This window comes from Talpa europaea (assembly GCF_964194135.1).
Source record: "Talpa europaea genome assembly, chromosome: 12".
Classification (NCBI taxonomy): domain Eukaryota; kingdom Metazoa; phylum Chordata; class Mammalia; order Eulipotyphla; family Talpidae; genus Talpa; species Talpa europaea.
Window position 1 is genome coordinate 24,358,903 of NC_140079.1, and position 17,072 is coordinate 24,375,974.

Consider the following 17,072-nt stretch of genomic DNA (forward strand, 5'->3'; position numbering starts at 1 on the left):
TAGCTTTCTGGGCCAGAGGAGGGAGTGGAATCCCCTTCTCCACAGGAAGAGGGATGGGAGGAATGCCTGGCATGCTACTGAGGAAGGCTTTGGGAGGAGGCCAGGCTGGGAGGCTTGAGTTCTCTGCCCTAGCTAAGTGCCCACCCCTCACCCCCTACTCAGCTGGCAAAGGAATGTATTTGAGTTTCCCTGTCACCAACTGAAAGGTAGACAGTATCAGGTGTGCAGAGAAGGGGACTTCCAGGCACTGCCTGCCCAAGGATTCCTGGTGATGGGAGTAGCCCCTGTGCATGGAGTAACGGGCATCTGACTTCCCCTCAGTTTAGGGCAGTTGTGCGTTTTTGGGTACGTGACCTCTCTAACAAGGGCCTGCCAGAAAAGTGCCCCAGGAACCGGTTAGGAGGCAAGGGAGGTGGGTGAGAAGCATGAGAGCTCCCTGGAAAGGGCAGAGGATAGTCTCAGGAATTAGGTTATTGCTGTTAGTTTTCTTACCACCCTTGGGGGATTGGGCTGGAAATGTAATCATCTATATGGTCCTAAGAGGGCACACCCCATACCCACTGAGAACACAGCCAGTGAACCAAGAGCAAACACCACCGGGCTTCACCATCAGATCGGCTCCCTGCCGCCCCGCTGCGTGCCCCCAACCCCCAAGTGCTCAAGCTCACCCTTGCACACTCGCCAGACCCCCGCTTCCCCGCCGGGGCCACCCCTCGCCGCGGGCCGGCGGGCCGGCTTCCAGGCCCTCCCCGGGGCCCAGGGGCGCAGAGCGCGGGTGCCTCCCGGGGGGTCCCGGGGCCGCTCAGGCGCTGATCTCCACCCTGCCCGTCTCGTCTTGCTCGCGGATCAGGTGCACGCCCGCAGTCCGCAGTGTGCGCGAGGCGCTCCGCGAGCGGCCGGGCGAGCTCGGGGCCCGGGGCGGCGACGTGTGCGTCCGGCCGGTGGCGGGGGAGCGCGCGGGCGAGCGCGGGTAGCGGCGGGCCGAGCGGATGGGCAGGCCCGGCGAGCGGCCGGGGACGGTCGGCGACACGGAGTAAGCGGGAGGGCCAGGCTCTGTCGCGGTGCGAGGCTCCGGGGCGGCGTTGTCCTCGAGCTCGGGGGAGTCCTGCAAAGTCGGGTACCAGCGGAGAGCCCGCTCAGTCTGGAGTGCGCTGGGAAAACCCAGGCGAAGGAGACACCGTCACCTCCACATTCCCAATTCCCAGAAGGCTGCATAGTTCTAGACCTGGTTTTTCTTGCAAGACAAAACACATAGCCCCGTGCCGAGCATGAGAGGGGTGCTCAGTCCATGCTGACATGCATTAGCCGGAGTGCAGAGGCACCCCCTTTCTCCTCTTTCCTCCTCTCTTGGACAGCCTGGGACAAATTGGCTGTGGAATAGGGGGGAAATCACCGGGTTGGTGTTCAAAGACCTGATTGGAAGACTGGATCGGCCATTTATTTATTTGTTGAACCTGGGAAGGACCTTAAGTCTCTGTAAACCTTATTTTTCTAATTTCTTTTTAGAAATTCTTTTTTTAAAAAAGATTTATTTATTTATTTATGCATACAAGAGCTGGGGGACAGGCCAGAGAGGCGGGGAGTGAGAGGATTCACCAGAGATAGAGTGGGGGGAACAGAACAGGCAGACTGACTGAGACACACTGCTGAGGGGAGCAGTGGGTGAGACAGGAGAGGTCAGCTGGGCCATGTGGGTTGCTCCCTGGCTGGCCCGGGATTGAACTCGCGCTGCAGAGGCTGCGGATTGCTTCATAGTGCGGTGCTTAACCCCTTGCGCCACCAGGGAGCTCCTTATTTTTCTAATTTCTAAAGTACGAATGTCACAAATACTTCTCAGGGTTAGTCTAAGTACTCTAAGGGATATCCCCACTCTAAGGGTATGGCAGGTGGTAGGGTCCATTGAGTGTTGGGGGTAGAAGTGCCCAGCTCAGAGTCACTCACCTTGTCCTTCAGGATATAGAGTGCCATGGGGTTCTTGCGCTCCTGCTCTCCACTTCTGGGTAGGGTGTCTGCTGCACAGGGCAAAGAATGGGGTGGCTGGCCCAGGTACAGATTCCTTTCTACCAGCCAGTACCTACACTCTTTGCTCCCCAAGTGGCCAGTCGAGGCCCCACCACAACCTCCACCAAAGGATCCGGAATACCTGGGGTCCTACCTTGGCCGCACCTCTCCCTGCTCTGCAGTCTTCGTGCAGTTGGTGGAGGAAGGGGCCCCGCAGAGCTGGTTTTCTTGTCGCCCAGTTCTGCCTTTTCCCAGCAGCCCACTGATCTGAGTGGCGATGGGAAGGGTGAGTGGGTGGCTGGGAGCTCACCTTCTGGTTTCAGGTGGTCATCATTCTGATCCATATATTCCAGGGAGTTTTGCTTCTCCAGCTTCCTCTTCTTCCTGCATATCAACCCAGCATCCATGAACAGAGTTATGGAGCGTGAGCAGAGGGAGGTCAGGGGATGGGCACAGGGGGACCTGATGGCAGTAAGAGGCCTTGTCATAGGAAGATGAACTCTAAGAGATGGAGGTGGGAGGTGTCCCAGAGCTTTGGAACGAGTCACATCTAGGTTCTTGACCTAAGTGTCTCTAGCACCATAATTTAACCAATCTGAGTCTTGGTGTCACTGTCTGTAAATTGCCGATTACAATACGAAAGGTAGCATGCTAACCACAGCCACAGTGCTGGGCCCCAGAAGGTGCCCTGCCAGTGAAACAATTATTAGTGGTACTGGGGTCATCAGGGGTTGTGTGCGCAGGATGTGGTTCCATACACAACACACACAATGGTGAGACAGATGTCCTGGGAAGAGGCGCAGGGCCCTGGGAGGAAAGGCATTTGGAGAGATTAAGAAAAGAACTTTGGGTCGGAATGGATTGAAGATGCAGGATGCCCAGGGAATGAACTTGGAGCACTACCTAGATTTTTTGGAGGGTTTCCAGCAGGCACAGACTGTCACCAAGGTCACCAGGAGGAAGATACCTCCTGTGGACAAGATGATGTAGAGGGAGCTTCTTCCTAGAAAGAGAGGGAGAGGCAGAGAGATGGGAGAAACTTTGAAGGGGGCCACAGGTGTGGTGAGAAAAGCTTTCTGCAGTGGAAGGAAGACAAAAGGAGTCCCAGCCACCAGGGCTGTGGAATTTCAGAGCGTGGCCATTCTCTTTGCCCCCACTCCCAACCCTGCATGGGCGCTCTGTCTGGAATGTCCTTAGTTCCTTATGGACACTTGCCTCTCAGTGTTTCGAGTCCCAGGGAGGGCAGTCAGGGAGACTCACTGTACACGGTGATCTTGATGGGCAGGCTGCGGCCCTGGCTGATGGGGTTCTCCACCACACAGCTATACAGGTCATCGTCATCCATGAGCACGCGGGTGATGGTGAGCACCTTTTGGTCAGGGGACAGGAGCATCCTCGAGTCATTGAGGAGGGGCTTGCCATCCTTTAGCCAGGTGTAGCTGGGCTTGGTGCCGTTCTCATGGGAGCAGTTCAGGGTGAAGGCCTCGCTGAGCTCCAGCACCGTGGTCGAAGCCACTAACACCTGCGGCCTTGAGATGGGCACTGAGCCCCAGGAGTGCAGGAGCATGTGAGTCATGCACCAAAACACTTCTCTTTTCCCTTCCCCTTCTCAAATCCCTGCCTTCCAACATCCCACCACTCAATTTGTCATCTGGGAAGACCCTTCAGGGATCATCAGTCCAGTCCTTCATCCCCACCCTCTCCATCCATCCACCCATCCATCCATCCACCCATTTATCCTCTCGTTTATTTACCAGCTATTTATTGAGCACCTACTAAATGGGGGAGAGGAGATAATGCTGTATAAGACAGCCATGGTTCCTGCCCTCATGGACCTTCCCTTCTCTTTTTCCCAAGTACCTTCCCAAGATGTCTTAAGTTGACCCAGCTGAAGCATATTTTTGTTGGGCTAAGCCTAGTTTCAATTGTCTTCTGGGCTTAAAGATTGGTTCTCGCACTTACTAGCTATGTGACTTTGGGCAAATTAGCCTCTTTGTATCTCAATTTCCTCATCTGCTAGATGGGTCTACTTCTCTACACCCCGAGAAGTATAAGCATTAAATGATTCAACACAAGCAAAGAATACTTATTTTCTGATACAAGGTAAGCTCTCTGTCCACGATAGCTGTGCTGATCTTCTGTGCCAACTTCTAACACCTAATTGGCTCACTCTCAGCTTCCCAGCCTTTGTGTTGGATCCCCCTTTACCCCTGAGTGTAGCTATGGGCAGATCCTGCCTAGATTCCAATCCCCATGCCATGTCCTTTCCCTCCAGAGTGCTTTACCATCTACAGTGAGGTTGATGGTTTTCTCTCCAGTGAAGGTGTCATCAGTGATGGAGATCTCAACCTCATAGGTGCCCTCATCAGCCAGCTGCAGGTCGCTGAGAAGCAGGGAGCCATTTTCGAAGAGGCGGATGCGGTCTCGATAGTCAGGCCGCAGGGTGCCAATGACTTCCGTGCCGATGGACTGCACCACAGTCACCGGTTTGTCCCGCTTCAGCTGCCATTTCACCACAGGCTTGTCACTGCTGGTGCTGCTGTACTGCACGGAGAGCAGGGCTGACTTCCCCACTGTGCCACGGATCAGGCGCACCGGGCTGGTGATGTTCACTGCCTCCAGGGGCTCTGTGGACAGAGGCCCATGGGGAGAAGGCAGCATCAGGCCCTTGGCTCCTGACCCCACTGTGAGCCCTCTGACCCTTCCATGCCTCACCTTCTGGGTCTTTTCTTTCCTGTCTATCCTGGATTCTTACCCTGTGGTGCCATCTTCTCCTCCACTATAGTTCTGCGCCCCTCTGCGCCTTCATCACAAGGATTGTTACCTTCAATACTTCTTCTATTTGTCCCTCTACCTCTGACAGTTTTACCCATTGCCTTCCTCTTGAAGAAGATTCCAGCAATCCATACCCTGTGTGCTCCGTTATTAGAAATATTTATTGAGCACAGTCCGAATGTCCAGCTCTCTTCTACATCCTTGTGTTGCATCAATGAGCAAAACAGGCAAACATCCTTTGGCAAGCAGTGTATGGGTCATTAGAACTCAGGGTGAATTGGTCACATGTTCTTCTTGATTGAGGTTGGGGAGAGTGGGAAGGATGGAGAAAGAGTGGGAACGTAGACTTAGGAAGGAAGGAGTATGTTATAAGACCGTGCCAATAAAGGGGAAATTTAGGGCCCTGCCTGAAGACAGAGCCATCAGCCCACTTCCCAGTCATACCAGTGTCTTCCTTATCTTGCCCTAGGCCTGCCCAGTGCAGAAGGGTCCTGCAATTGGGGAGATGGTTTTGGAAATTCACCCAAATTCCAGCTCAGTTTGCCTGCCCTACAGAAGAGGAATTTGGGATGGGTAGAACAAAGGTTGGACTCAGAAGTTCTTCTGAGACTGGGATCCATGACTCACAGGCTCTGCAGGTTTCAACAAATCAACTTTCTAGGCTGCAATCTTCTCATTCAGAAAATAGCAGTAATAAGAGCAACTGCCTTAGCCAGGTCACAGGATGGCCAAACACAATGTCCAAGTCAGTTGTTGTGTAGGGGAGAGATCATGAGATCAAACATCAGAGATTTGTGCCCTATTGTTGGCTGACGACCTAGGAAAAATTGTTTATTTATTTGGGGCACCCATTCCCCACAGGAAAATGAGTGGTAATCCAGATGGCCTCACTGGTTTGCTTCAGCCCTGTAATTCTGGGATCTTATCATCTTGTTCAATGGCTGCTCTACCCGGAGACACATCTCACATTTCAGATATCTCTTCAGAGCTTTGAGGCCTGAGTAGATGCTTTTCATTCATGTCGCCTTGTATAGCAATACAACCACCCACAGGAGGGTCTCCTGGAGAGGTGTTGGTTGGAGACAGGGTTGAATTTAGCTGAATGGGCACTTTCATTTCAGGTTGTGGGTCCCTTGCTCCTTTACCTGCCTCCATCCCCTGCACTTTCTTTTGACTATCATTTCCTCTGAAGTTCCCCCTCCATCTTTCTCACCCAATTTCCCACTTGGCTGCTGCTGCAGTTTAGAGTTGAGGAAGCTGAGCTACACCTCCCCATTCCTTATGCCTCTCCTCCATGTAGATGACCCAGACCAAACCTGGAGGCCTGGGTCCATCCCCTCCACCCATGCTCTCTATGCCATGGATGGCAGCCAAAGCCCTTTTATCTGAAAGGAGGCAACTTAGTAAAAAGGTTAGTTGTGTAGAGCAAAGCAAATTCAGTCTATTAAACATCTCCAATCCATCTTGGGGACAAGTTCTTTTTAAAGTATTGATCTCCTGGGCCTCCCTGGTGGCGCAAGGGGATAAGCACTGCACTATGAAGCAATCCACAGCCTCTGCAGCATGAGTTCAATCCCCAGCCGGCCAGGGAGAAACCCATATGGCGCAGCAGACCTCTCCTGTCTTGCCCGCTGCTCCCCTCAGCAGTATATTGCACTCAGTCTGCCTGTTCCCCACTCTGTCTCTGGTGAATCCTCTTACCCCCCGCATCTCTGGCCTGTACCCCAGCTCTTGTATGCATAAATAAATAAATCTTTAAAAAAAATAAAGTATTGATCTCCTTATCTTTGGAAGTGGTCAAGAAAGGCCAGTTAACGATTCTTTCACTTCTCTGTGCCTTGTTTCCCCCCTCTGAATAATGAGGTGGTGGGACAAGATCATCTCCCAGGGCCTTCTGAACTCTAAAATTCTATGATCCATCACATGCCAGGTATGACAGAATCATAAAAGCTGAAATATGAAAAAAACTACTCCAATGATTAAAGCTGCAATATATATGGATATTATATACTCTATATTGAGGGGGGGTCAATAATTTTAAAATATTTTTTACTAAAGATATTTTCATTCTCACAGAACCTTATGTAAAAATGAAAAGAAATGAAATCTAGTTCTAGCACTTCTGCTTTGATAGAAGAGGCAGAGGGGACCAGGGTCTGCCCCTACCCCTTAAACTTGGGAAGCTACCAGCAATCCCTACAGCTCTGTGTATCAAACTGAAATCCATTTGAACATGTGATCATTAATGATTCTTCCAATCCTTAGTTTCTGTGATTATTTAGGTGACATTTTCTACTTATTAACTGCCCAGAATTGGCTTGATTTAGAAAAGCAAGCTTTCAAATTTCCCTGAGGAGCAAATAGGCTTTGATATGTGTGACTTGAAAAAAATCATTGTGCTTCATTTAAGGCCATGCTGGTGATGGTCAAGGAGTTGGGGAACATGTACCCACCTTGCTCAGGACCAGTCCAAACTGGTGGGTTATGCACATGCAGTTCCTCTTGTAGTGTAGGTAAAAGGTATCAGGCTTTTCTGCCCTCCCACCATTAGGATAGATGAGGGAACCTTGTGGTCCTGAATGCATGCCTGATGGTGGGCACCTGAAGTGGGTACACCTGGGCTGAGAGACTGGACTTTATAGGGTGGCGTCACGGGGACGCCAGCAGAAGCCGAAAGAGAAGCTGAGAAGCCGAGAGAGAAGCAAAGAAGCAGAAGCAGAGATCACAGGAGAGCCCAGATAGAGTGAGGATTTGCTGGGGGCTGGGAGGCCTGCCAGCCTCCCGGCCCCCCAGCACCCTTGCCTGCTGTGTACCGGGTAAATCCCAATAAAAGACCTGCAAAAAACCACTGAGGACACTGACTCTTCCTTTACCCGGTCTGCTGGATCATAGAAAACCTGCCCCGTGTCCCATCCTGAACCCTACACTCATGCAAAGCTTTCTTGGGATTCAGCAAATCCGTATATTAACTGCAAGCACCAAATTTTGAGGGTTCTCATCTTTCTTCTGTGAGGCTGGACAGTGACTGTCCCAGCCCCCAGCAGAAGTACTCGCCCTTTTGTCTTCCTTGATCCTCAAGATTCCCTTGTGTCTAATTTCTTTCATCCAATACAGGGTCTATGTCTTTCCCCCATGAAGTCTGCTCTTTCTGCCAATTTACACTTGACTTATTTGGATAAAAACATTGGAGAAGCTACAGCATATGGATTACCCAGGCCTTGTCTTCCTCTAGGTGGGCATCCTCCTCATGCCCGTGAATTCAGGGATGCTCATGAGTCACAGGGATGTATATATATGTGTGTTCAGATGTGAATAAAGCAGTCTTTTTCAGAAGTTGACAAAGAGAGCATTTAGCTGAACAAACACTGTTTCCTAAAACTCTAGCCAAAATTAGAGTTGGTATTAAGTTCAGGGTTCCACAACTTTCACGGGACACAGAGACCTGGGCCAGGTGCCAGCACAGGACACAGAAATGAGGAAATGGCTAACGACAATGATCCACAGTGGAAATAAAAGGGACCAGGACTATTCAACCTTGAGAAGTGATTAACTTAATCGTTGTCCCAGAGTCTCTGAGGCATCATTATGTAGAATGTCTCTGTTCCCACCGGAGGCCGGGCAAAAGGAAATTGACATCTCAGCAAGATGTACCTGTCAACTTAAACAATGCCATACTGGGTCAGGTGGGTGGCTCCTTGTCAATTAGGATTTTGACCTGCTGTGACATAAGGAATGTCAAGCTTGACAGTATGAGAATATATTTCATCTTATATGAAAGTCTAAGAATGTACCTGTCAATAGCCTTGGTTCCCTTAATAGTTTCTTCCTTTAAAGAAACCATCCACCTACTCATTTTTGTGTTCCTTTTTGGGCAAGTGTTTCCTTTACCTTAAATTTCCCTTTTGAAAGTGTCAGTGAGGTTGTATAATTGTGTTTTTTAGGATTTGGTTTATCTACACCTATTTACATTCTCCAACACTATGGACTGCAATTACATCCCTTCTTATCTGAAGGGTTCTTTGTTTTGCTTGGATCTGTCTCTACCAGGAAGTCCCTCAATCCCCTTGGCCATCATAGTTACCCTTCCCTGGACTTTCACCAACTATATATCCTTTTTGAGGTGTGGTGACCAGAACTGCATACAATAATTCAAGTGCAGCAGACAGCTCAGTTTTCTGAAAGGAAAAAATATTGTTCTCTACTTTTTGTTTTTAATATCCAACTAATGAACGATGCTGTAAGAAAACACCCCCATATACATAGGCACCCCACCTCTGCTCCTATTGTATAGGAGCATCACTGATTGTTGGGGCTACTGTTTTTTATTCTTATATTGTCATTCTATTAAGCCCCACAAGGACCAATAATGTGTGAAATCATTTTAAGTATTCATTACCCAGGAATATGGGAGAAAAGCAGGAAAAAAAAAGTTGTGAAGAAGGCTCTTAGGATCCAGGAATAGAGGGGATTGGGTAGCCATTAAATCTGTATCTAAAATGTGATGTTCAGTAATGAATACAAAATTAATAGGTATCAAGATGGTACACAGGCATTCAACATGTTTATGGGTTGGAAAATCATTAAGCTGTCAATTGTCCCAAGCTGATTTATAGCTTTAATATATTACCAATCAAAATCTCAAGAGGTTTACTTTGCTATATTGGCACAAGCATAGACAAATAGGTCAGTGGAACAGAATAGAGACAGCAAAACCAGATTTATATATAAATCGACTTTGACAATGGGGAGAACAGCACTGCCTTGGGGATAGGATTTCTTCCAACAAATAGAACTGGGCAGTGAAAAAAATGATTTTTGACCCTTACTCTAAACTTTACACAAATAACAAATTTAGATCGATTGTATATCTAAATGTGAAAGGTAAAACAAAAACATTTCAAGGGCCTCCCTGGTGGCACAGGTGGTTGAGTGCAGCACTATGAAGCTGTCTGCAGCCTCTGCAGTGCCAGTTCGATCCCCGACTGGCCAGGGAGAAACCCATGTGGCACAGCAGACCTCTCCTGTCTTGCCCGCTGCTCCCCTCAGCAGTGCATTTCATCAGTCTGCCTATTCTGTTCCCAGCTCTGTCTCCGGTGAATCCTCCAACCCTCCCGCATATCTGGCCTGTACCCTGTTTCTTGTATAAATAAAATAAATCTTAAAAAAAGAGAACTTGTGTTATTAAAAAAAGAAAGAACATTTCAAGAAGAAAGCATAAGAGACTATCTCCATGAGTTGATGGCAAACAGATTTCTTAGGAAACAAAAGGAGTATGCATCAGAGGAGAAAATGACACAGTTTATGAAATCAAGAGTTTCTGTCCATTAAAAGAGTGAAAAGGCAAGTCATACATATCTTATAAAGGATTAAATCTCTAAAAGTGATTTTAAAAGAATCCAGAAAATCTAATAGAAAAATGAAGCAATCCACAGCCTTTGCAGCACGAGTTCAATCCCCGGCCAACCAGGGAGCAACCCACATGGCACGGCAGACCTCTCCTGTCTTGCCCGCTGCTCCCCTCAGCAGTGTATTTCAGTCAGTCTGCCTGTTCTGTTCCCCACTCTGTCTCTTATGATCCTCTTACTCCCTGCATCTCTGGCCTGTACCCCAGCTCTTGTATACATAAATAAATACATCTTTAAAAAAAGAAAAGAAAGAAAATGGGCACAAGACCCAGAACAGTTACTTTATAAAAAATGACATCCAAATGACTGATAAAGAATGGAAAACAGCTCAACTTCATTAACAGTCACACAAATGCAATTTTAAAAGCTAATTTGATGCCACATCATACCCCACAAGGATGCCTAAGATGAAAAAGAAAACATAATTGTGAAGATAGGGAGCATTGGAACTCTCATACACTGCTAGTGGGAGTGCAAATTGATATAACCACTTTTAAAGACTATTTGGACAGATCTACTAAAACTAACCATGCATATATAACTCAGCAATTCTCTTAGACAAAGGAAATGACAATGTTGTCCACCATTTGACATGTACCAGAATGTTGGACGATTCTATTCATAAAGCTCCAAACTGGAAGTAACCAACATGTCTATCAAAGTTGAACAGATAAATAAACTCTGTTATATTGGTAAAATGGAATAGTATCCAGCAATGAGAACAGACAAACTGTAATTTCAACACCATGGATGAATCTTACAAACTTGGCATTCAGTGAAAGAAGTCATACACAAAAGGATGCATATGTATGATTCCATTTATATAAAATTCAGGGCCTCCCTGGTGGCACAAGGGGTTAAACACAGCACTATGAAGCAATCCACAGCCTCTGCAGCATGAGTTCGATCCCCGGCTGGCCAGGAAGGAACCCACATGGCGAGGCAGACCTCTCCTGTCTCGTCTGCGGCTCCCCTCAGCATTGTATTTCAGTCTGTCTGCCTGTTCTGTTCCCCACTCTGTCTCTGGTGGATCCTCTCACCCCCCGCATCTCTGGCCTGTACCCCAGCTCTTGTATGCATAAATAAATAAATCTTTTAAAAAAAAGTTCAAAGACATGCAACATTAACCTATGTTAGAAATTAGGATACTGCTGTATCCCTGGGGGGAGGGCAATAGTAACTGAATTAGTAAGGGGATGCTGCTTCTGGGTGCTGAGATGTTCTATTTCTTGATCTTGAAGGCTGATTATTAGGTTTTGCTTCCATCTTAAAGATTCATTAAACTATATCCTTATACGAAATGCATTTTCCTATATGTAAACTTCAGTTACAATAGAAAAAATCAGCACCTACCATGTGAAGGTGATCTTAGGGCTAAAAGGCTAGAACTCAAGGAAGGACCTTCTTCCTTTTGGGCCTTGGAGGATGGAACAATTCTAGGATCCCAGGGAATAAAGTCTTGCAAGTCAGATTATCTAGATTTCCAGCACACTAGTTTATATCTGTAAGCTAACATCCTAGCTTCTAGAAAAGCCTTATTTGAGTCTTCTAGGAGTTGGGCTGTAATGAATTTCAGAAGGCCTCATTTATTTGTTTAAACTAGGAACAGGGCATTAAAGACTGAATGTGTTGGTTGCCTAAGGATAGCTCAGTGGTTGATACCATAAACACAAAGGATTCAAGCAAATCTTAGTTTTCAGACTCTCTATTTGTGTCAGTCTTTAAAACTACACTTCCTAGCCTCCCTTGCACCAAGATATGGACTTATACTGAGTTTTAGTCAGTAGAACCAGTAGTGTGATCAGTACCACTCAGAGGCCTGTTTTAGACAAACCTCCGTCCAGCATTTCTTTCTTTTTAAATTCTCTACTTGAAAGAAATGAAGCTAAGCCTCAGGGTGACCATATCACCTGTTACACATGTCAAAGTTGATAGAGCTCCATCATCTTGGTCCTAAAGAACTTCATGGAGCAGAGTCCTTCATCTCGGGCCTTGTCTGGAACTGCACTGAATGATCATGTGGTATAAGATTTTGGGATTTATTTGTCACAGAAACTGGCATTTTCCAAACTAATATATTGACGATGGCAGAAAGTCCTTATAGACTCTCAGCTCTTTATGGGTCTTCAGCCCACAGAAACACAATGGTCTGACCCTGCACTGATGTCTCTCCTGTCACAGGTCATTCCTTATTTTACTATTATTATTTTTGTGTAGAAGAACTGGAGTGTACACCAGAGGTGCAGGATGTGAGAGGATTCACCAGAGACAGAGTGGGGAGCAGAACAGGCGGATCTACTGAAATACACTGCTGAGGGGAGCAGCGAGGAGACCCGAGAAGTCTGCTGTGCCATGTGGGTCAGCTCCCTGGCTGGGAATTAAACTCAAGCTGTAGTGGTGATAGCGCTGAGACTTCCTATCCCTAAGCCATCAGGTTGGCTCCCATCCCTTATTATTGTTAATCTTATTAACATAAAATTTTTTTTCCTTGCTGTATTAATTAAGTTACATTTTCTCACACAGACTATTCTTTGTCACCTTTGGTTTTTGCCTACTCGATCTGACTGACAAGCTCTTTCTATACTTTTTTTCTTAACATTTTATGACCCGAAAGAATTTAGGTCTGTATATTTCATTGTGCACATACTATTCACAGTTCATTGTCTCCAAAACCTCATTGCCCATTACTTCCTCAACTTGTAGTTTCCACTGAGACTGCCTTCCCCGGGGTTAATAGTAACCTTTTCATGCCAGACCCAATGGACTTCTTTGGTTCTGATTATACTGGCCCTCTTTGATACACGTGATGCTGGTTCTCTGGGAAACTCCCAACCCCCCTGACTGTCTGGACCACAGTTTTCTAGTTCTCCCATCTGTCTGACTGTTCCTTCTTGGTCTACCCAATGGGCTTCTGTATTCCCCTGCTCCCACCCCCCTCATTTTTCTCTGCAGATCTTGGGGTTGCTCAGTATTCCATTTGCAACTCATTTTTTTTCCCTGTTATTATCTGTCCTCATTGTTTAAAATCTCACCTTCTGGTTATAGCTTCCACCTATCTCTCTCCTGTTCTGCCCTTTCTCCTTCCACCTGTGGCCTCGTTACCATTTCCCCATGTTGTTCCATTGGCATTTCAGTCTCAACATGCACTACAGTAAGCATCACAGAAACCTCACCTCCTTCTCTGAAGGCTCCACTTCCTAAAAGTCATTAGGTCCTGACTTTCCCTCCAAAACATTATTTCAACATGCCTTATGCCCTCTTCTAATTATAACTCTGTTTTTTCTCTTCTGGAGTATTATAATAACTGTATTATACTCATATTTTGAAGTCCTAACCCCTAGTACATCAGGATGTGAACTTATTTGGCAAAAGGATCATTGAAAATGTAGTAAACTAAGATCTTGTTGGAGCAGTATGGGCCCCTAATCTAAGCTAAGGGGACATATGGACACACACACACACACACACACACACACACACCCCTACCATGTAAGGACTGAAGTTATGCTGCCAGAAGCTAAGGATCACCGACAAGCTAATAGGTCCAGATACTTCCCTAGAACCTTCAGAGGGATCATCACCTGGCTAACACATTGATCTCAAAGTTCTAGCTTCCAGAAGCATTAGTCAAAATATTTCTGTTAAGTCATCCAGTTTGTGGTTCTTTGTTATAATAGCCCTGGCAAACAGCGTTTCTTATTTTGCTTGCCGCCCCCCATTGTCTACAGATTATATTCCAGTTTCCTTAGTACGGTTTATAAAGCTCTTGCCTAACTCACAACTTCTTTTCTAGCAAGGGTGAGCCGCTGGAAACTTGAAACACAGAAGGCTATTTCAAGCTGTTAGTCTTTGCCCATTTTCCCAACTATAATGCCCACTCCCACATCTACATATTTTCCCCATCTTTTAAAATTTAGTGCAGACATTCCCAGGAAACCTCCTCTGATATCCCTCCATCCCCACCCTGCACAACCAGCACGAGCTTCCTGGATAGGGAAGGTGACCTCTTTTTGATCCTGGGCATATCTGGCTCACTGCACTGTCTGTCTTTTATGAAAATGATCTCTGTATCTGCCCCATTAAATTGTGAATTCTTAGGCTCTTGGAATTGTGTGTGTGGGGTGTGTGTGTGTGTGGTATGCATACACATAAGTGTATTTAAAAATAAGATCGATTCTCCAAGGAGTTGGTAGGGGGCAGTACAGGAAGAAGGTGTCAATGGCGTGGGGCGAGTTATGGAAAGGTTGGTGTTACTCATCAAAATCAGGAGGCTCATTATCTCAAAAGCTTCTTTCATCTCCCTTGCTATTTTATAGAGAAGCCAGGGTGGGGGGTTGGGGAGGCACGAAAGCAAGATTTCTCCCACCCGTCCAAGCCCCACCACCATCCCTTGGAAAGAATGCTGGACGGGCCCACGCCAAGCAGACATCCCATAAGAAATGGCTCGTTGCCTTCCATCGAATGTACTCAATGCTGTGGGAGCTCCAAAGTCATGCAGCCTTTTGGAGGAGGGGGAAGGGGCCAGGCGGGAGGCACACAGAATGAAGAAATACATTCAACACTAATGCCTGAATTCACTGAGATGCTTCCCACGGCAGCTGAGCTCTCCCCTCCTCCCATCCCAACGGCATTCTGGCCCTCAGCTCCCCCCTCCCTCTCCTTTGAAAGCCCCAGGTCCCTTCTCTAGACCCTTTCCTACCCTTCTGGTCTCCTACCTGTCTGGATCAGAAGAAGGTAGACAAAAGGAGCGAGGTGCAGGGCACTGAAGGCTCTGGATAGGGCTCCCCTTTCTCTCTTCATTTTGGGTGGCGTTCTCCAGCTCTGGTGCAGACAATTAGCATGATTTCTCCACTCTGGGCACGTCCCTTTGTACCACTCGGAGTTTCTCTGCCCGAACACAACCCTGCCAACTTCCCTCTGAATACACAGAGCTCTGTGTGTTGCTTGACTTGTTCTTTCCTCTCTTTCAGACCTGGCATTTTCTAATTTCAAAGTCCTACATCCCTAGTTCAGAAGGGGGTGTCCACTCAGGAGATAATCTCCAATGCAGGTTCCAATCCAGTGGGTCCCAGAGGTCCAGCAGTTCTTCCGCTGTCTGCGCTGAACCCCACTACCAGGGGGAGATGATGATTTGGGCTTAATGAGGGGGCTGGGCTGGGATGCACACTACACAGGACCTTGTGTCCCAACCTTTTCTGTTGCCACCTCTCCCTCCTTGTTCCTGAGGAGGAGGGTGTGTGCCAAGCACAAGTCTCCAATGAGCTCTGAAAAGGGAGGGAGAGGAGCTTTTAAAAAGCTGGGATTGAGAGGCTGTCCAGAGAACTTCTGAAGAACTGAAAATCCCCTGTTCCACCCCAAAAGAAGATTGGAAAATGGCTTGAATTCTATTTTTTTCACACCTGTTCTGGTCCTGCTTGGGATTCTCTCTTCTTTCATAGAATCACATAGATGCTGGAGCCTTCTTTCCAGATGCCACTGTGTTCATTCCCCTGCCTCCAGCCAGTTTTCTAGAACATGTCAGAGCAAAGATAAAGGTAATTTCCTAACAGCCAGCATTCTGGGATTCTGTTACCAGTTTCACAGCCTCTCCATCTGCTCTTGTCTCAAGGCTTTGATGAGGAGAAAAAACCCTAGCCCTATCCTGACCCCTGATTAATGTGTCCACATCTTCTCACAATGGTTGTCAGGGAAATATCCACTTACTAACTGTGTGCTCTTGGGACAGACTCATAACCTCTGTGAGTCTCTTGATTTCACATCTGTGAAATGGGGGCAACATTAGGTAATTACTGGGATGACTGATGAAAGTTTAGTACAGCACAGTACCTAGCATATTTTTTGTTACAAAGATGACATTTTAAATTAAAAAAATATAAATTAATATAATTTTCTGATTTCTTATTTATTTATATTTGTTATTGAAGTACCATTATTTTATATCCTTGCTACTGTTTTTACAGTATAGGGTTTCTTCCCCTCAGGTGTAGTCACCACAGCCCTTCTTCTACCAAAGCACCCATAGTCCTCTACCACAGGCCATTGTGCTCTCCCCCTATTCTTCCTCTCTGTAAGCCTAAGATCAATGGTCAGTTATCAAGAGTTGGTTTTAGAGTTTGCCCTTGTCTGACCCTTTGTTTGGTTTCTCTATGTCTCACATATAAATCACACAATTTGGTATTTATTATTTTCTTTTGGCTTATTTTACTTGGTACATTCCCTTCTAGCTCTATCCAGGTTGCTACAAATGGCATGCATTTACCTTTTTGATTGCTGTGTAGTATTCCATTGTGCATGTCCACCTCATATGCACTTGTCTGATATTAAGCTTTTTTTAATTGTCTCTTCTTTTCATTATCATAGGAATCTTTGTATCTTGGTGATACCAAAGTTTACAATTCCCTCTTGATGATCTCTAACCTCATAAATGCAGCAGTGGTCTCTCAAAATCTTTTTTTTAAAAAAGATTTATTTATGCATACAAGAGCTGGGGTATAGGCCAGAGATGTGGGGGGTGAGAGGATTCACCACCGACAGAGTGGGGAACAGAACAGACAGACTGACTGATTTACGCTGCTGAGGGGAGCAGCAGGCGAGGCAGGAGAGGTCTGTTGCACCATGTCCTGGCTGGCAGGGAATCAGACTCGTGCTGTAGAGGCTTTGGATTGATTCATAGTGTGGTGTTTAACCCTTGTGCCACCAGAGAGACCTCCTCAAAATCTTTTTACATAATGCAGAAAGCCTAAGTAGACCAGGTCACTAGGCCGAAGACTCACTCATAGCCCATCTCAGCTAAAGGATGGGGAGAAAAGTTGGGAAGTATTGATTTTGAAATTCAAGGAAGAATTGTAAAAAAATGTTCTAAATCCATAAGTGAGGTCCTTCCTCCCCTCA

At 46.7% G+C, this 17,072-nt stretch overlaps 1 protein-coding gene across 2 annotated transcripts; it reads right to left on the minus strand.

The window, feature by feature from the left end:
* Positions 1-802: 802 nt before the first annotated feature.
* Positions 803-15,146, minus strand: HEPACAM (hepatic and glial cell adhesion molecule; the record flags this gene model as incomplete). Of its 2 annotated transcripts, none has more annotated exons than XM_084250958.1 (7): positions 803-1,105; positions 1,942-2,012; positions 2,312-2,385; positions 2,905-3,004; positions 3,262-3,543; positions 4,287-4,628; positions 14,897-15,146. In XM_084250958.1, the coding sequence occupies 7 exons, from the start codon at positions 14,979-14,981 to the stop codon at positions 803-805; spliced, it is 1,257 nt and encodes a 418-aa protein (XP_084107084.1). The 2 variants fall into 2 exon arrangements, with proteins under 2 accessions (XP_084107084.1, XP_084107083.1); XM_084250957.1 differs by having other exon boundaries at positions 2,156-2,385; positions 14,897-14,981.
* Between the last annotated feature and the right edge of the window lie 1,926 nt (positions 15,147-17,072).